We start from the raw sequence: 20,620 nt of genomic DNA on the forward strand, positions 1-20,620 counted from the left end.
ATTTGCACTCTCCAGGACTAACCAGTGGGCAAACCACCCACTTGAGAGACTGTGGCTTTTTATTCCCCAGGACCAAGCAGTGGGCATGGAGCCCCCTCAAGGAGCAGTGGCGTTATTCCATCTTCTGGCTGAGGTGCCCTCCCTTCCCCATCCCCCTGAGGTGCCTGTGTGTTTTCTAACTGATGCCCCTGCAGGTTTCTCTCCGTATTGTGGCAGGAGGCAAGTGTGGGCTTGGCCCATGATTTTTGGCCCAGTGGCCCACAGACATTTTGCATCGACATTGTACAACCTTATGTACATATTGTGTATTTTTATAAATACTGTTTCTCAAATTTAATTCTTTTTGTCCTTGCATACTTCCAGGGGGTGTATATGTAATGTTGATGCATGTGTTTGTGTGTATGGTGTTGTGGGTGAGGGTGCGGGTGGGGATGTTGCATGTGTGTGTCACTCTCTTTTTCATCCCCCCCCACTCCCCTATGTTCTAGGTGCAGCACTCATTGTGGTTGTCGTCGCCACTTTTTGTATTCCTGGTAGATGAGGAGGGAGACCAGCATGTGCAGGACCTGTAGCTCGGGCTCCATGGCAAGCTGGTTCTTCGTTGTGTGTTGAGAGGTGAGTGGTTTCCCTTCCAAGTCCTGTTTCTGCCGTGCGTTTGATGGCGTTGGTACCGCCCCGGAAAAGCTGGCAGATTGGCGGGTTGTGATGTGGTGGGCGGTACATTGTCCTCTGCCTGGCACTTGGCGGTGACCGGCGCGGTGTTTGTTCCTACCGCCGTGGCGGTCCGAGTGTTAAAGTGGCTGGCTGTGTTGGCGGTTTTCATCGTGATTGTGATCCCATTTTTTTTACCGCCGGCCTGTTGGCGGTATTACTGCCGCTTTAACACCAAACGCCACTGTTGTAATGCGTTGTAATGAGGGCCTAAATGTAAAATAGTTCTCAGAAGTCACAAGCGGTGAAAAGGTTCATTAAGGTCACGAGGTACCAGTGCACATCCAAAGTTCAGGCCAAATGCAATGGAGTGTAGGCTAGCTACAAAACCCATGCAGGGTCCGCTGAAACAGTACCTTTGACGGAGCAAAGCATCGACACTGAGGGCTCGATGTGGCGGTATTTCCCAGTCTGGTCACTAAAGCGAAGATAAGCTCCGCTGAAGTGAATGTGATGCGATGTCGTGGAGCCACGCAGGCTCCATCGTCAGGTCATGTGGGCTGTGAATCCACTGTTGAATAGCCTCTGCATCTGCATGGAAGGAGCGATGCAGCAAAAATGTTCATGCACTTGAGGCGATACATTGTTTTATGCAGAAATCAGCTCCAGAACACACTTCTCAGGCCCAGGACTGAAGGGGTCACCTCAGGCAAGGGTAAGACTCACATATGGCAGAGTCCAGTAGCACCAGGATAGTTTCAGGCAGTCTTTGATGTCCCTGAGATTGCAGAAGAACAGGGGGCAAGCCAGCAAGCCCTTCAAGTCACTCTGGGTTCAGCAGGATGGATCCAGTCTGTGTCCTCAGCAGGGCAGAGATCAGCAGGCAGCAGGGCATCTCAGCAAAGCAGAGAAGCAGTTCCTTGGAACAGTCAATCTAGGCAAAGTGGCAATCCTTACAGCACATCAGTCTTTACTACAGCAGAGTTCTTCTCAAGTCCAGAAGAGTACTGATTTGCTAGTGTCAGAGCCCCAGTACTTATACCAAAAAGTGTCTTTGCGGCAGGGGTAACTTCAAAGCAGTTCCTTGAAGTGCACATATCTGCCTTTCATCCCTGCCCTGGCTCCAGACTATCAGTAGTAGGTAAAGAGACCTTTGTGTGGGGACAGGCACTTCCCTATTAAAGTGTAAGTGTGAGTTCCGCACCACCATTCCAACCCAGGAAGGCCAGTCAGAATGCAGATGATTCCTCTGTCACACCCACCCTTCCTTTGTTTGTAACTGTCTAGAGTGAAAGCATAAAGTGTAGCTGCCACCTAGCCCATGCATGTATTAGAGACAGGCTGCAAGGCACGCAGGTCATTAAGAGGAGAAAAATACCCACTTTCTAAAAGTGGCATTTCTAAAATAGTAATGTTAAATCCAACTTCAGAAGTAAAGAAGATTTATCATTACCGTTCTAATGATATGAAACAAGAAGTAGCTACCCCTGTTGGTCCAGGATTACAGTGTAAAAGTATATTAAGAAATTCCCAATGCTGGTCTATGAGAGTAGTAAGCCTCACAATAGTGCAAAAACACTGCAGGAGTTTCACACTATTGATACGTGTAAAAGTTAAAAGTATGTGTCCTGCCTTTTACTTACATAGCACCATGCCCCAGGGCCTACCTTAGGGGTGACATATGTAATAAAGGGGGAGTTTAAGGCTTGTCGAGGGGTTTTAAATGCCAAGTCGAAGTGGCAGTGAAACTACACACACAGGCTCTGCAGTGGCAGGCCTAAGAAATGTTTCCAGAGCTACTTAGGTGGCTGACACAATCAGTAATGCAGGTCCACTGGTAGCATTTAATTTACAGGTCCTGGGTACATGGTATAGCACTTTACATGGGACTTACAGGTAAATTAAATAGGCCATTTGTGTATACATCAATGCTACCATGTTTTATGGAGAAGCACATGCACTTTAGCATTGGCCAGCAGTGGTAAAGTGTGCAGAGTCTTAAAGTCAACAAAAACAAGGTCAGAAAAAGAGGAGGAAGGCAAAAAGTTTGGGATAACCCTGCCAAAGGGCCATTTCCAACAACTGGTGAAGGGTGGAGGATTAGCATCCGTTTACAATTTGAGCTCTCTTCTTGTCTAGATTGTCTTCTGTACAAGTGCTGATGCTTTCCTTAGCCCTTCCAATGAAATAGTCATATGCTTCACCCCCTTTTTAATTAACTAGATGCATCACAAAGTGTTAAGTTTGACCACCGCCTCATCAAAGTCATCACTCCCTGGAATAGTTTCTGAATCGCCTCCCCAGCATAGTGTATGAGCAGTGATACCTTTACATCTGGATCGGCCTGAGCGACTCCCTCCATCTTGGCCATCTGTCACACGATCCGCTACTCGCTTAAAAGTGCCTTGAGGTTTGTGTTCCAGGCAGAAATGGGGAGTAGGGTCATAAAACTCACTTTTCATTCTGCACACTCAGCACCTTCAGTGCCAGTGGATATGAATAATGAGGAGTGCAGATGACATCTGATTACAGGTTGTAAGTGACAGAATGTCTACGCATGGGCTCCCTCTTGGCTTGTAACAGTATCAGCTTTGGTCAGGTGATAACCAGAGAAGCTATTACTGTGCTGTACATACATTGTACTGTCAAATATATAGCGCCCATCCCTCCAATATGGGGCTCGGGAACACTTCCCTACATTGGTAGCACACTACACTCTGTAGGGCTTGTCTTTGTTTTATTCCTTTGTGGGACGTGTTTCATGTCGTATGGGCACTGACATGATCTGCACACTCTCGTTATTCCTTTTGTCATGCAACGTCAAGGTGTGTGTGTGTAAGTGAGGAGAAAGAACTTCAAATCCACTTCTAGTTACTTCTTCTTAAATAACGCATTATTGTTACCCAAGAGGAAATTACTGACGTTGCACAAATTTTACTAGCAATGTACATGAATGCGAAAGAGTGACTAACCAATAACAATAAAATGTAACTGCATTGACAATTACTTCAAAGGCAGTAAGCGAACACAGGCACGAATCAAAAAGGAAAGGAACTGGATATAATTGTTAGGATTAAGTCACTGCATTTTTTTTTTCAAAATACGCGGTATCTTTAAAAGGATGGTTGGGCGACAATATATACAGAGACGTTTTGCTGGCAAATGCTCCCTCCTAGAGTTTTAAATGGAAATATAAAGTGCAAGTACACACTATTTAGAAAACCTCCTGAGAAGTGTCGGTACTCTCCCTTTCTGAGGGAGGGAGCACAGTTCAAAAGTGCACATTTCCTAGAATTAGCTAATCCCGTGAACACGCTGCTGAGTGACGCAGATTCGGTTCTTTCTAAAACCCACCCACAGCCCTATGTATTCTGAAGCGAAAACCGCTTATTCTTATCAAATGTGGACTTGGCTGGAAGTTATTCAGTTTAAGCTGCCCCTCCTGTGAGCTTCGTGTAAGACGATGGCAGGAACTGGAACCGCTGAAGCAGCGACATGGGGCAGAGGCTGGCACATTGTTCGCCGACAGCAACATCACGCCAGACAAGGAGCTCATTCTTAACACCTGCCCAAATGGACGCAGACCCTGGAGGGGGCAGCGAGCAATAACTTCCGAAAGAGGGAAGGAGCGCACAGCTGGGGATGTGGGGCGCGCAGCCCGGGGACAGGGTGGGGAACTCAGGCTCCAGAGAAGATGAGCACATTCTGATGCGTCGCAAAGACTCTGGAGGAGGCTGGAATGTACTCCCAAAAGCAGAGGAGAACACGGCTCGGAAGAGGCGCAAAACGGCCCTTTGTGGGAGGGCACAACACTCACAAGTCTGCGCAGGAGGGCGCTGCCCTAGGAATGACGATATTTATACCACGCATGCCAACATTTGAGAACACTCCAGAGAAAGATTTTGTCCCAGAACGCGAGAAACGCGTTTGTCTTTAGGGTTGTTGTGGAGTATGTAACGTTTTGTGAGGGACCATGCGGAATACAGGCAAGGAGTCTCCACATTTTTTTGATTTACGAAGAGGGGTTCTCCTTTCTATATACGGAGAGTGTACATCTGCGATTATGTTTTATTTTGTGCTGCGTTTTCAGGTGTAGCAGGGTGCAGGACTTTGTTTCTTAGTTGCCACCAGCTAAGCGCCCGTCATCGGCACCACTATCCCTGCCCAAAGCAGGCTGCGAGGGAAGCACCTATGAAGAAGAAAAGGCAGCACAAGTACCTGCTGATTCTGACCCTCGGCAGCCTGTTTCTATTGCTGCTGCCCTGCCTGCTGGGGTACGGCGGCTGGTGGCGCGGTGGGCAGCAGGAGGAGCCCCCTGTCCACCGCTGCCCAACCATCATCGAGGGCAGCCTGCCTCTCCAGAAAATTAAGGATGGAGAGGGGACAGTGCCCCCAGGAGAACACAGGCAAGAGGGCGTTACAGGGGACCCAAGCCGGGGGCCCGAGGAGCTTCCGAAGCAGCACATTTACCTGCACGCCACCTGGAGGACGGGCTCCTCCTTCCTGGGCGAACTCTTTAACCAGCATCCCGACGTGTTTTACCTGTACGAGCCCATGTGGCACCTGTGGCAGGCGCTGTACCCGGGGGACGCGGAGAGCTTGCAGGGCGCCCTGCGGGATATGCTGCGCTCGCTTTTCCTATGCGACTTCTCCGTGCTGCGCCTTTACTTCGGCCCGCGGAGCCAACAGACCAACCTCACCACCAGCAGCCTCTTCGGCTGGCACACTAACAAGGTCATCTGCTCGCAGCCTCTCTGCCCCAACGCCAGCCATCCGCGGGCGCGGCTGGGGCTGCTGGACGGCGCGGAGTGCCGGAGCGCCTGCCCGCCGCGCCCCCTGCGGGAGCTGGAGGCCGAGTGCCGCCGCTACCCGGCCGTGGTCATCAAGGACGTGCGGCTCATGGACGCCGGGGTGCTGCTCCCGCTGCTGCGGGACCCGGCGCTCAACCTGCGCATCATCCAGCTCTTCCGCGACCCCCGCGCGGTGCACAACTCCCGCCTCAAGTCCAAGCACGCGCTGCTGCGGGAGAGCGTGCAGGTGCTGCGAAGCCACCACCGGGAGGAGCCGCTGCGCCACCTGCTCCCGCCGCCGCCCGGGGGCCAAGGAGCCACTCAGCCGCCCTCTGAGGACTTCGTCGACCGGGCGCTGGAGGTCATCTGCGAGGCCTGGGTGCGGGACCTTCTGCTCTTCTCTTCCTCGGGCCCGCGCCCGCCCCTGTCCGAGGCCCTGCGCCGCCGCTACACCAGCCTGCGCTACGAAGACCTCGTGCGCGAACCTGGCCAGCAGCTGGCACGCCTCCTGCATTTTGCGGGTCTAACCCCCATGCCGGAGCTGCAGACGTTGGCACTCAATTTGACCCGAGGGTCCGGGTACCCATCCGACAATCCTTTCCGCACCTCTGCTCGTGATGCGCGAGAGGCCATCGGCGCTTGGAAGGAGGGACTGAGCAGGCGCCAGGTGGAGCAGGTGGAGGAGGTCTGCAAGGGCGCCATGACGGTGCTGTCCTATGCTCGAAGCCCTAAGGAGAGGGCCCTGCAGACCGAAGGGCCACCTGGCTCGCGGGGGTGAGAAGTGGGGCAGCGCCATCTTCCAGCACTTCAGAGGGACTCACCCCCTCAAAGTACAGTTAGGGTGACCACCTGGCATTGAGGCAAATTCTGGACTGTACTGTGAAAAATTCAGGACAAAGCGTCAAAAGTTCAAGAACAAACGTCAGTTTCACAGACACACTGTTGTATTTTGTTATATTATTATAATAGTTATGCAAGTTCCTTTTGTGGAAGGTACTGTAGAATGTTAAGAATGTGATGTCAAGGGAAAAGAAGTTATTCTGTAGGAGGAAGTCTTGGAAGAGGTTGTGCTGTGCTGCTTGTCTTCAATAAAACTTATAAACTATCATCACAGAAGCGTGTTGTGACTACAACAAGTTTGGGGACGAGTTACAGGTAAATTCACCAGCCATACAATGACCTGACGGCACAGGTGTAGTGTAACTTCCTTGACAACCCACGGCTTTCAGGAATTCATGGTCGGCAAGATCGTTTATTTCAGGCCAGTATTTCAACATTGTGCTGCTCATGTTAAGATTATTTTAATGGTCGCTTTTCTGTGATCGTTCTGTGGTGTGAAGGCTATTTACTTTGCAACGGATGATAAACCTGCTTCGCGCGTGCAGCGATTGAAGGATTAAGAGTTGCTAAGCAATGTGTCAGCTCTATTCTCCGTAACCGCGCATGCTGCTAGTTGGTGTTTGAGGTTACTAAGCAACGCAGCAACGCCATTCCCGGTGGTGAATTGGATTGCGCATACTTTAAAATGCATGGAAGTGCGAGGAAGCTAATTTAATACTTTAATCTTGCATTGCGCGTTTAGTGCATATGTAGCACATTGTGGGTAAATTTATACATTGACCAGTTTGTAACATATACATATTTCCCGTGTCTGGCACTCACCTTATGCTGAGTATCTCCTGTTAGCAAGGAACCTCGCAAGGATTTAGGGGTACTGCATCATTTCCTGGTCTGAAAGTGCAAAGAGAGAAACCAAGAAAAAAAGACTACACTTCAACTGTACTGTTTGGAGGAAAGACTATACTCCTGTTTGTGTGTTTATTAATTATAAAGTCAACAAATTTAAAGTCATATTAAGGAAAAAAAGAAGAAAATGCAATTTGAGCCTCCTGCAAAATTTCCCCAGCACAAAGGGGGTCCATCTTAACCTTGGGCTAGATGGAAGGGGGCATTTTTAACATATTTGGAAACAATTGATGAAGAAGGAATGTCACAGGAAGGAAGAAAAATATACTGTTACATTGTCTTGGTTCAGAAGGACAAATTATTTTTAAGACATTATCTCAGGTTACAGTTCAGGATGATGAAATTGATGTGTTTAATGATGCATTGAATACATTGGAGAATAGGTTCAGACCAACAGCAAGTATTGCATTAAACAGATTCAAATTTTATACAAGATCACAACAGTCTGGTGAAACTTTTGATTAGTTTCTCACGGTCTTAAGGGGTTTGTCGATGCATTGCAATTTTGGACATATTTCTGATGAAATGATTTGTGATCAAACAATTGTCCATGTCAAAAGTAAACTTATTCAGGAACAATTGTGGGTTATAGCAGATCCAAAATTGCAAGACGTCATCAATACAGCAAAAGCTTTAGAGCAATTGGAAAAATGGATCAAAACTGTACAAGACACTGAGAGGAACAAGAATTCAGAGTTTGAGGTAGTTGCAGCTGTAGGACAAAATGTTCCGGGTAATGTTACCAGCACCAAGAACTCTACAATCAACAAGAAGGAGCACAGAAATGGGAAGAATGAACATTCAAGTTGTTATCGATGTGGGAGTTGGAATCATTTTGCTAATTCTTTATAATGTCCTGCGTTGGGAAAAGAATGCAAAACATGTGGTAGAATGGGACATTTTGCCAGGGTATGCAAGGAACTTAAGAAAAGTAACAGTTTTAATAAGAATAAGGTTTCGTATCTCTGTGAAGGAGAAAGAGGGGTAGTATTGTCCCTAACCAATGGGGAAGGTAGGGAAAGCGGAGAAGATGACAATGCTGACAAAATTGTGAAACAACCCAAATGCAATGTTTGTATTGAAGGAAGGGATCTTGAAGTTATGGCTGATTCGGGGTTGCCTTGGACTATTATCATTAGTGATCATTTTAAGGAAAAAATTGAGGGTATATGGAAAATGGTTAATTTAAGGACCCCTGATATTGTTGCAGAGAGTTTGACGGGTCAGTGCTGGATATGAAAGGTTTTGTGGAGACTGTTATTCAATTTAAAGGGAGGTCTGCATACATTAAGTTGTATGTGGCTGAGAAGGGAGTGAATGTACTGGGATGGAGAGATCAGGCCAAGTTAGGGATAATTTCAAACCCTAGATCTTCTGAACTAGTGTTGACAATTGGGAATAGTTATGAAGGAGATTGGATCATATCCAGATTTCCACAAGTCTTTACTGATAAGTTGGGTAAACTACTAAATTACAGTCAAGATCAGGTTGAAAGAAAATGCTAAGCCTGTAACTCAGAAATTGAGGAATGTTCTGATTGGGGTGCGTGAAGATTTGAAGGAAGCTTTGGCAGAGATGGTTAAAGATGGTGTCATCGAGGAGATAGTGTCTTTTGAGTGGGTTTCTCCAATAGTATTGTATTGTAAGCCTGTTAAGTCTCTAAGATTATGTGTGGATTTGAGAGCTTTGAATTCCAACATTATCATAAATTGTCATCCCTTGCCAAATATTAATGAGAGGTCAGCATGTTAGATGGAGCAAACATTTTCTCCACACTAGATTTAAGGTTAACATACCATCAGATAGAGCTTACAGAAGATTCCAGGCACTTTACAGCTTTTATTACACCACAGGGGTTGTATCAATTTAAGCGCATGCCTTTTGGGTTGGCCTCTGCGGCATCTGTGTTTCAGAGGGCCATGTTTAATTTGTTTAAAGGTCTGGAGGATTTTGTGAAGTGCTTCCAGGACGATGTGTTGGTTTTTTCAAAGGATGAGGAGGAACAAAAAGAGCACATGTTAAAAGTATGCAACATGTTCAGAGTGAATGTGTTAACATTAAAAATGGAAAAGTGTCATTTCTGTGCCAAATCTGTAGATTACCTTGGACACACTGTGTGGGGGACAGTGTGATTCCCAAGCAATCGCTTGTTGATGCTATTATAAATGCACCTGCTCCAGATAATCAAGAAAAACTTTTATCTTTTGCAAGTTTATGTGATTACTGAAGCAAGTTTATAGAAAATTTCGCTACTAAAATGGAACCATTAAGGGAACTAACAAGGAAAGGTGTTGATTTTGTGTGGTCGGAAAAACAAAGGGATGCATTTGAAGTTATTAAGAGGGGAAATTGCTGATGCTCCTACACTTAAGCTTTTCAATGTGAAAGCACAATGTATTGTCACTGTGGATGCGAGTATGTATGGAGTTGGGGGAGTGTTGTCTCAGACGTACGGCAAGGATTTGTGGAAAGTTAAGTTTGCTTCGCGGTTGTTATCTGATGCAGAAATGAGCTATGTCGTTATTGAGAAGGAATTATTGGCTTGTGTGTGGGCAATTGAACATTTTAGGAATTACATTTGGGGCTCATATTTTGTCCTTCAAACAGATCACAAGACTTTAGTTGGAATTCTATCTCCGTGCATGGGTTGGAATGTCACTACTCATAAAGCAAGGTTACTCTCTAGATTGCAAGAGTATTCTTTCCGTGTAGAATATGTGCCTGGAAGGAATAATAGAGTGGCTCATTGTTTATCTCGTCTTCCCCAGCACGAATCTGGAAAAGGAGACAAGTGTGATATGGTGGATATGGATTTTGTAGCTGTAGTGTCGGATCTTATATCTGATGAATTAAAGGTGATTGATGAAAGAAATGGGTTGAAAGTGATCAAGAGGATTCAATTCTACAGAAAGTAAAGGAATATGTGAAAAGTGGTTGGCCCGGGAAGGGAACATTTTTGGAAGAAATTGCACCTTTCTTTAATGTGAAAGATGAATTAGAAATAGAAAATACTCTATTGTTTAAGAGGGGCAAGTGTGTTCCGCCTAGCAGTATGTAAGCTGTTATCTTGGATTTAGCTCGTGAAAGTCATCTGGGAATATCGTCAATGAAAAGATTCATACAGACTTGTTTTTGGTGGTCAGGTATGGATAAGATGTCAGAAAGAAAAGTCAGGGAGTGTGATGTGTGTGTTAATGCAGAAAAGATTCTAAAGACGGTCCCGCTCCATTACGTCCTGTATTATGGCCAGATTCTCCATGGCAGAAATTGGGCTTTGATATTTCAGGTCCTTTCTATTTCTTGCCTGTGGAAGCTCGGAATGCGTTAGTGTTGGTCAATTACCATTCTAAGTGGCCTGAAGTGAAACTAGTGTCCCAAGTTACATCTAATGTTATTATAGAATTTTTCAAGGACATTTTTCTAAAGAATGGTATCCTGAAACAGTGAAATTTGACAATGGTGTTCAATTAGACTCTAATGAAATGCAGGGATTTTTCAAGTACAATAACATTAAACATGTGACTACGTCTTTGTATGAACTTTGAGAGAATGGACAAGTTGAGAGATTTAATCGTGTCTTGAAAGAAAGTGTTGGTTGGGTAAGAAATTTCGATGGGCTATGGAAGGAAAAGTTAAGGGAGAAATTGTGGTATTACTCCTCAAAGTACCACTGGGGTAAGTCCTTTCAAGTTGCTAAGAGGTAGAGATCTGGTTTCTAGGTTATGTCCATAGTGGTTTAAAAGGAAACACAAGAAAGAGTTTGAAAAAAAAAATTTGGACGAGAGTAGGAATAACGTGATGATAAAACAGGAAAATGATAAAGAATGTTATGACAATAAATGGAAAGTAAAAGAAGCATAATTTGAGGTAGGGGATTGGGCCAGAGTGAAGAAGCCTGGGTTCGTTAGGAAAGGGATGTCAAGGTTTTGGGAAAGCATTGAGAGTTGTGAAAGTATTTAATAAGTCTGTGGTTACACAGGATGGGAAAGTTTGGAATGTGAAAAGATTAGCGAAATGTCAGAATTCACATTGTGGTGATCAGGTTGTGGAGGGAGCTGAATTTTTGTTGTTGGGTAAAGGGAAAGAGAGAGTGCATGAAGATGTAGAGTTAGAGTGTGAGAGGCGTGATGATGATTTGGACTTCGAGAGATGTGAAGTTGGTGATGATGATACCTTGTCACTTACAGGAGCGGTTCGGAGTAATCCTGTGAGTAGCCAGGGTGGAACATTAGGACAGGATTCTATAGCATTGAGAGTTAAATCTAGAGCTCGTACAAGACAAGTTCCTTTAAAATTCAGGGATTTTGTATGATTTTGTTTGCCAAACAGTTCTTACACTTATTTTGTTTCTTTATTTTATGGGGGGAAATGTGTTGCATTTTGTTATATTATTATTATTATAGCTATGCAAGTTCCTTTTATGGAACGTACTGTAGAATGTAGAATGTTAAGAATGTGATGTCAAGGGAAGAGAAGTTATTCTGTGTGAGGAAGTCTTGGAAGAGGTTTGTGCTGTGCCGTTTGTCTTCAATAAAACTTATAAATTATCATCACAGAAGCGCGTTGTGACTACAACACACACCCAAGAGAGACCATGCCTCACTATGTTATCAGTGCATTTATTTGCTCTTTTTTTTTTAACATAGCACTATTTATTTCAATGTGTTTTTTTGTGATTGCCTCCTGGTATGCTACATTTGGGTGTCACATTACGTCCTTTTTCAGTAGTAAATTAATGCCCTTCACTGTGTCAAAGCCATCACCTCTACCCAAATCTACCCAATCTTTCATAAAGGGAAAGTAACAACAACATTTTGATTATGTTTCTGAACATTTTAAAACCCCTGACAAACAGTTTGGGAAACATTAAGGTATTCAACCTTATGCTAGATTAAACAAATTGAACAAAAACATCTGGTTCACCCCACCGCCCATGAATTTTCAACCTAAAAATATTTAATGAGGCAGGGCAGATGGTGTGGGCGACAGTCTCACACCTAATGTCATGATGTGAGGTACCCACAACTTGTCTGTAGTCTCACAGCACTAGAGTGTATGTCTGGGACTTTACATTTATCTCAGAACTGGGAGCCCGGACTACCAATCAAAGATAATAAAAGAGGAGGATGAAAGCGAGATCAAATGGGAGGTTGTTGCTAAGAACCTGATAAATAAGGAAGAGAATAACAAGGTGGGACAATTCCTAAAATCATACAAGGTGGGTCCACCAAGACTATTGGAAGGTATTGGGTACCTAGGGAGTTGTCTCTGCAGACAGGAGAAAAACCGAAGAGGCCCTGTCAAGTTGTTGAACAAGCAGCGCCCACCCACCTTGGCAAACTCTTCTGGTGCAATGGTCTGCTGTTCATGCTTGTGAAGGGTGAGCAGGGCCAGACCCCTTGCAAGGCAATTGCCTGCTTTGTCCATGTCTTAAAATGGTTTTCAAATTGAGCAAAAGACGAACTAGTGATTTGGATTATCTCTAAGTGTCAAGTACACATAGAATCTTCAACATTTTTGGGATGTAAATTGCACAAACAAAATGTAAAAAATGTAAAATGTAATTAGTGTTTATTTAACATATGGCACTGTTTTCCACTTTATATACAATGAGCCCTCAAATTGAATTGTAATCATTTACCTTTCGATACCTAGTGACTAATATCTACCATTCTCCCACTGATTTGCAGGATGGTAATCTCAGCAGAGCATCATGGTCCCTCCAAGCCCAGTTTGCTTTTTGGTCTTCTCTTCTGCTTTCTGTAGTGGGCCACGTGGCACTAGTGAAGTAGGTGTGCTACCCCAATGATAGAATTATTTTTGCAAACCTTCCCCTGCTCATCCTTGTTTCCTTCTTTAGACATGCCACACCTCTGATTTGGTTGCTGGGGCGCCATCGGGTAGCCCTTTCCACTCTGAAGCTACCTGTGATTGTGGGTGGATTAGGCCTTCTGGACTTGGAAGGCTATTATTCAGCTGCACAGGTCTAATGGGTGGCTTTCTGGCTTTCTATCCACCCCCTACATGAGATGGGGTTTATCTGTAAAGACTTTTAAGGAGGGCTTACTTCACTGCTCATTGTTTCCTACTGACCATTCTACGATCAATTTCACCGGCTATCATGCACAGCATTCTTTTGCCTTGCTAGAACCTGTAAACTCATTGACAAGGAAAAACCCTGTGCTCCTGCACTACCATTGCTAAGCCTTCCCACTTGCATTGGACGGCTGTGCTCAGAACAACTCCATCAGTGGCATGCTGCAGGTGTCTTAAAATTGGGGGATTTGTTTCTGGACGTCGAGCTACTAAATTTCCAAATCCTTGTGGCAGACTACCATCTTCATCCTAGTCAACTCCTTACTTACAACCACCTTAAACAATCATTAGGTGCCCTACTTTCAGTCTGCCACCTAGCACTAACTCTACATGAGGTGTGCCAGAAGCTCTACCCCAAAGGGACTGGTGGCAAACTGATAGAATGGGTGCACAAACCTTTCCTGCAACATCGAGACCGCTCCAGGTCTTCTCGTCATACTACCTGGGTTATTGATGTGGCCAAACCTCTGCAAGATACGGACTGGACTAAAATACTGGACTTTCCCAATAAAGTATCCCATGGCTGTCACTTTAAGTACATTCATAGAACTTCCTTGGGAATGCATTCCGCCTGTTGCATGCCATTGGTTTTCATTGCTTTCAATTTGCTGGCTTTATTTGTTTTAGGCTATGCAGCCTGAGTTCGCCCCTTCCCTTGCCCAAACCTTATTTACAGTATCCTTCAACGTGCTCCCTTTCTCTAAACAGGCCTGTAAATCTTGTTCTTATCTCATCACATTTGCTGTGCATTCAAAGAACAAGGTCAAATCTCAGGCTCTGTCTTCGGTGGGAACTTAGGCCCTCATTATGACATTGGCGGCAAATGCCCCCTACCCCCACAGCGACGGCCGCCAACATACCATCGCCGTGGCTACCGACCCTCCATGTCATTATGACCGTAGCCGGAATTCCGCCAGGAGGCTGGCGGAATTCCAGCGACGGTCATTGCAGCGGACGGCAGGAAGGTGGTGCTGCTACCAGCAGCAGCGCCACGCCAGCTAAACCACCTACCATATCATGATCCATGATACAGCCTGGCGGTGATTTGCTGGCAGACGTTCCTGCTGGCAGCAGCGCCGAGTCCCATCTCCTGCCGGAGAAGCAGGTAAGTCGGGTTCTCCACAGCCCAACTTGGAACACCCTTACAGTACCTCTCTAAAAGAAAATGTCTTTGTCATCAGAAAGCTTCAAGTGTCTCCTTTGATTAAAGTCAAAGCATGTTTCCAAGCCCCTTTACATTTGCAGATTTAACAATTGTGCACATTTGCATTTCTTTAGTGAAGGAGACACCTTGGCAAGAAGGCCTTTTCTTTCTGTCTGCCCCTCCCTGATAGCACACAAGACTCTCGCCTTTCAGTCCGGCTGGGGAAACTGATCTGTCCTAGTTACATTTGTCCTTTAGGGAAAAGCCTAAAATTACAGACAAATGCTGTCCGTTAAGCCTTTCATCATGGACAACAGACAGCAAGACAAAATTACAGGCAGTCTATGAAAATTACGGACGGGTGGTCACCCTAAGTACAGTCACATAAACACAGAGTCTAGTGGGGGGTTTGCAGGGGCGTAGGAGACAATACATTTCTGGCGGGGACAGGAACAGCCTTGGGGACTTTGTTTACGAACTGCAGGCTCCTATAAAGGTATACAATCCTATAGTTTGGACTTGAAATAGGGAAACAGGAAGGCACGTTATCACAGTTTGAAAATATGTTTTATTGTTAATTGCATTCACAAAGTAATTAGACCAAATGTGAAACAAACATGTTGATTAACCTTGCATCTTCATGCACGAAGCAAATGAAGGTAAGAGGGAAAAAAGGAAGAACAAATCCTTTGTGCCCGCACCAATCATGCCCCTTGCCTCATGCAAACTGAAACCGCACTGGAGATATCAAAAGTGATCAGGTACAACAATTGTAAACTGTGCTCTGAAACGGTAGTTCTAATAATACAGTCTTTGAGTGATCTTGGGCAGGTCAGCTCCACATCAATCAAAACTAGGAACATTTACACTAAAGAAGCTCTTGATGTTACAAGCTGTACAATACACGAGATTCTGTAATCCCTGACAGCAGTCAGTAATTTTTTTATAATCGGCTACTTGTGATGCACCAAGTCACCAATTATAATGAAAAGACCCCAGAACTCGACTATTATAATGTTATTACAGTTGAGCTCTGATGTCACAATGCCTTCTGCCAGAGCCAGCAGCCAAGGTGAAAGGCAGGTCAGGTCACGGAGCATAATGAACACAGCTGTTTAAAGCAACACATGGAATGTTGCTTTTCTTTCTTCTGTTCTATTTTAGTAGCTTTCAATTACAAAAGCTATGCACTAAGGTTTTAAGTGATTTGTGGGAAAGTCGATGGTGTGACCATGTATTATATGGAATAAAGTACCCTCATGGCATTCATAATAAGGATATTCACCTCTGAGTTCCATACCTTATAAACAGGCATTGGCAAAGCCAATAGGTCTCACCTATGCAAGAGCTATTGGCTTTGCCAATGTGTTTTAGCCATGTGCACACTAGTGTGGCTACTGTTCAGCATGGCTAAACATTAATGGTGTAAAGGAGAATGGTGTGCCATGGAGTGTCATCGATTGGTATGGGGTTGGGTTTCACAGAGTGAGTAGGGTGTTGTAGAGTGAAGTAGTGTCATAGAGTGGAGTAGAGTGGCAGAGTGTTGTAGAGTGGAGAGGCATAAAGAAGAGTGGAGTAAAGTAACAAGGAGTGGCATAGAGAGAGATGAGTGTTGTTGAGCGTAGGACATTGTTGTATAGTGGAGTGGCATAAAGTGTTGTAGAGTGGAGTAGACTATTGTAGACTGAAGTGGCATATAGTGGAGTGGCACAGAGCGGATAAGTGGCTCATAGAATAGAGCAGAGTAAAGTAGCATGAAGTGGCTTAGAGTTGGGTAGAGAGTCACAGATTGGAGTAAAGTGTCCTACAGTGCAGAGAGTGGAGTAGAGTGTTAGAGTGTAGTATCAAGGAGTGGAATGCCATAGAGTGGTCTAGAGTGAAGTGGCATAGAGTACAGTGGTACAGAGTAGATGGCATAGAGTGCAGTGGCGTAGAGTGCATTGTTTTTGAGTAAAGTGGTGTAGAGTGCATTGGTGCAGAGTGCACTTTTTAGAGTAGAGTGCAGTTGGAGTGGTGAAGTGTAGAGGGGCACAGAGTGGAGTGGCACTGCATAGATTTCAATGGCACAGAGTGTAGAGTGATGTGGTGCATGGTAGAGTGAAGTAGTGGAAGGTAGAGTAACGTAGAGTACAGTGGGAAAGAATACAGTGATGCAGAGTAAAGTGTAGTAGCATAAAGTGCACTGGTGCAGAGTGCTGTAGAGTGGCATAGAGTTGAGTAGTGCAGAGTAGAGTGCAGTGGTGCATGGTAAAGTGGTGTAGAGTTCAGTGGCAAAGAGTACAATGTTACAGGGTAGAGTGCCGTAAAGAACAGTGGTGTACAGTGGAGTGGCATAGAATGCATTGGTGCAGAGCAGAATAGAGTGGTGTAGTGTGCAGTGTTGCAGAGTAGAGGATCGTAGAGTGAAGTGTTGTAGAGTGAGGTAGACAGCAGTGGGATAGAAGCCCATGGTGCAGAGTGGAATAAAGTGGCATAGAGTGCAGTGGTGTACAGTAGAGTGCTGCAGAGTAGAGTATACTGGTGAAGAGTAGAGTGGTGCAGAGTAGAGTATAGTGATGTAGAGTGCAGTGGCATAGAGTGGTGCAGCGTAGAGTGTCGCAAATTACATTGGAGTGTCGCAGGGTAGATTGGAGTGCTGCAGGGTAGACTGGAGTGGAGTAGCATAGAGTGGAGTTGGTAGAGTGCAGCAGTGTACAGTAGATGGTTTCAGAGTAGAGTGAAGTGCCCTAGAATGGAGTGGTGTAGAGTAGATTAGAGTGGCATGGAGTGCAGTGGTGCAGAGTAGAGTAGCGTAGAGTTCAGTGGTGAAGAGTTCAGAGTTGCAGATTAGAGAGTCGCAGAGTAGAGTGGCGAAGAGTGCATTGGTGCAGAGTAGATTGCCATAGAGTGCAGTGGCATAGAGTGAATTGGTTTTGAGTAAAGTGGTTAAGAGTGCATTGGCATCAAGTGCATTGGTTAGAGTAGAATAGTGTAGATTGAAGTGGCATAGCGTAGAGTTATGCGGAGTGGAGTGGTTCAGCATAGATTGCATTGGCGTGGAGCGCAGTGACATATAATAGTATCAAGTGGAGAAGAGTAACGTACAGTGCAGTGGCCTAGAGTAGATTGTTTCAGAGTAGAGTGAAGTGGCACATAGTGGACCGGTGGAGGGTAGAGTGCAGTGGCATTGAGTGGTGTAGAGTGGAATGGAGTGGCATAGAGTGGAGTATGCATGGTGTGGTAGCGCACTGCCATTACAGATAACACATCTTCAATTGAAATGACCATTACATTTGCACAGACATGCAATTCTACTGCTAAAAGTACATAGCGCATAAATGGTAATGTGTGGAAATGTCTTTACCCAGTTTAGTGATTTGTTTTGATCATGTTATAATATTTGTTTCCACCACACATATTCTTAAATATCTGCACATTTTATTTACAGACATTTAAATTTTGTTGTGTGGTAGAAAAAAATAGCTTTTTCCAGCCTTCCTCAAGCACACTCCCTGTAGCCAGGATGGTTATCATATAAATCCTTTCACTTTCAAGCCAGAGAAAGACAGATAAACACCAAGCTGCATGGGAAGACAGAGCCTGTCATTTGACCTTGGTCTTTGAATGCACAGCAAATTTGACAAGATAAGATGTAAAGGCCTGTTTACAGAAATCGAACACTGTTGGAAGGAGACAGTAAACAAGGAATGCTGTAAGGGAGGGGCAAACTCAAACCGGACAGTCTAAAACAAATACAGCTAGCAAATAGAAACAAAGCAAATGTGAGTTACAAACACAAAGCCAATGGTAAGCAATTGGTGGGATGCATTACTAGGGAAGCTTTCCAAATGTCCCCTAAATATCTTTAGCAAACCAGACAGCTGCGTGGTCTGGTAGGCTTCAACCTAGTGAACTAGGCCTTTGGCCTTATTCCTCTATATGGTTATGAAATTCCTTATAATGTACGGCAGGGGGTAGTTTATCCCTTGTATTAAGAACTGTGTACTGAATGTTATAACCTCATGCAAGGCTGGGTGAACCTGCAAACTGAACCTCCATACCCCCATCTCCCGGACCTGTGCACCTTTCACGACCCTTAAATCATTTGGAAGGGCGCTGTGTGAAATGGAACATTTACTATGAATCATTTATGATACACGTCAGAAGACTGGCTGAGATACCTTGCACTCTTTAACACAGATTAAAATAGATGCAGGACTACCACTCCCTTCCTTGAAACCCAAAGATATTTGAGGTCTGCTAAGTACCTTTTTATACCACGCTCCTGAAAATGACGACATAGAACCATCAAACCCTTCTAGCCTAAACCACATATCAAAGTAGGGATTCTATGTCCATGAAATGCTGCCATTTCTCGGATATGTGACAGACTAGAATACAAACTGCCATCTGACCAGTGCAATAGTCAAACTGCACCGTACTATTTAGGTCTTTTTACACATGCTTTTATGGGCATGGTCTGCACTCACTGTATTTTCCTGTAACATTGTGAAATGTGTGCAGATTTATGCTAATGCAATGATACGAACACTGTATTGCTGATGGCTTGTTTGGCTATCTACAGGGACACTGGAATTATGCATTGGTGCCCTGCAGTGCTTTTCACATAATTATAGATTTGCTGCATTTGCCACAAAATCCATTATCTGCTGAAAAATCAGCAGATAAAAAAAAAATCTAATCCTAAAACGGTTCAAAAGTTACTAAAACACAGTGACATGAGTTGCTGGACAGTGGCAGGCCCCTTTGCAAAAGTTGACTGGTAACCTTTCTTTTGCTTGTTGCTATATTTAGGTGTTAAACTGGTACTAATAAGGTGTAGCCTAAGCCCAGTGCAAAAAGTGCAAAAATGACAAAATAATAAAATACTATCACATGCTGCATAAGTTAGTCAACCCTTCCACATAATTTAGCCCTCTCCTGCCGCATAATTCCAGTGGACCTATTACCAATGTATTCACATGTAATTGTTATTCTTTATTTGCCAATTGTTTCTGTCTGTACTCATGAAATTAATTTTTTTAATTAAAAATATATAATATAAGTGTAACAAGAATGTTAAAAATAGAAAAGATAATATACTCAAATATACTTCAATATTCTAATGATAACAACCTAGATAATAATAACACTAGGCAAAACTGCCCAAAATGAAACATGACTTCTCCCTGTTACCCACTTTGTAATATATCCCTTCATTAAGTCGATAAAAACACACTAAGCGTAAATGTTAGCTTAATTGTTGTTAGAGGACGGTTCTGACCATCAGGACTGCCCTGATTTTTCGATTTTTGACCACCTGGTTTTTGACTGTTTACTGTGAGGAAGCCTCCTATGAGGTGACTCCCGCACAATAAACACATGGTAAAATGGACTGCACGTGTTTACCGCTGGTGTCGCCGTGCTAAGGACAGGCTGCTGTGGCGCAGCAAGGCAGGAGGCCCCGGGCGGGTTACATGTGATCCTGGGTGCGCATGGATGTGCACCCATGTGAGGGCTGTGGGAGGAGGATTTCTAGTGTGCGCAGCCCTAGAACTGTGTTTAGGTAGTCCTGGTGCAGGAGGAACTATGCAGAGTGGGTGGTGACCTGGAGTAGGTCTCATGAGAGGGGTGTATACATGTGAGGGAGAGTCAGTGTGCTTACTGTCTTTTCACTGTAGGGACACCCAGTTCAATGCCAATGTCAGGGTGCTTAAGATATTTGCATTGGGGGGATACTCCATTGAATGTCAATGGGGAAGGAGGGCCTAGGGTGCAACTCCAGTTCTCTGGGGTCCACCGAGACCAGAGTCACACCAAAGTACACTGTAACCTGTAAGAAAAGAATGATGCAGTAGGTTACAGAAGCATAGTTGTACAACTTATGGGTCATCCAGGCATGTCGTATTTCTCTGCCTCAGCTCAGGATTAGGGCCAATTACTGCTCTGTCCAGTTGCTGGAGCAGGGCCTAGCATCAATCAGCCAGCTGTCATTCCGTGCCAGGAGCAGGCTGGAGAAGCCCTGCGAGGAATGTCAGGTAGGAGGGGCTGAGACTTTTAGAGCACATGTGGCAACTAACTCCTGGAGGATGCCATCTTGAGCTATCCCAGAAGACTGTGCAAGGAGGAGGGGACGGGGGCAAGGAAGTGATGTGGCACATCTGGATAGGCCAGAGGTGCAGACCTGCTGGACACTTCCGCCCCCACTTAAAAG

At 44.9% G+C, this 20,620-nt stretch overlaps 1 protein-coding gene across 1 annotated transcript; it reads left to right on the forward strand.

Moving 5' to 3' along the window:
- The first annotated feature begins 4,078 nt into the window (after positions 1 to 4,078).
- On the forward strand, positions 4,079 to 11,698 carry LOC138249998 (carbohydrate sulfotransferase 7-like). Its single transcript, XM_069204292.1, has one exon. It carries the CDS (start codon positions 4,843 to 4,845, stop codon positions 6,217 to 6,219), a length of 1,377 nt encoding a protein of 458 aa, XP_069060393.1. The 5' UTR covers positions 4,079 to 4,842; the 3' UTR covers positions 6,220 to 11,698.
- Positions 11,699 to 20,620: the final 8,922 nt, after the last annotated feature.

Source organism: Pleurodeles waltl, chromosome 8 (assembly GCF_031143425.1).
Source record: "Pleurodeles waltl isolate 20211129_DDA chromosome 8, aPleWal1.hap1.20221129, whole genome shotgun sequence".
Classification (NCBI taxonomy): Eukaryota; Metazoa; Chordata; class Amphibia; order Caudata; family Salamandridae; genus Pleurodeles; species Pleurodeles waltl.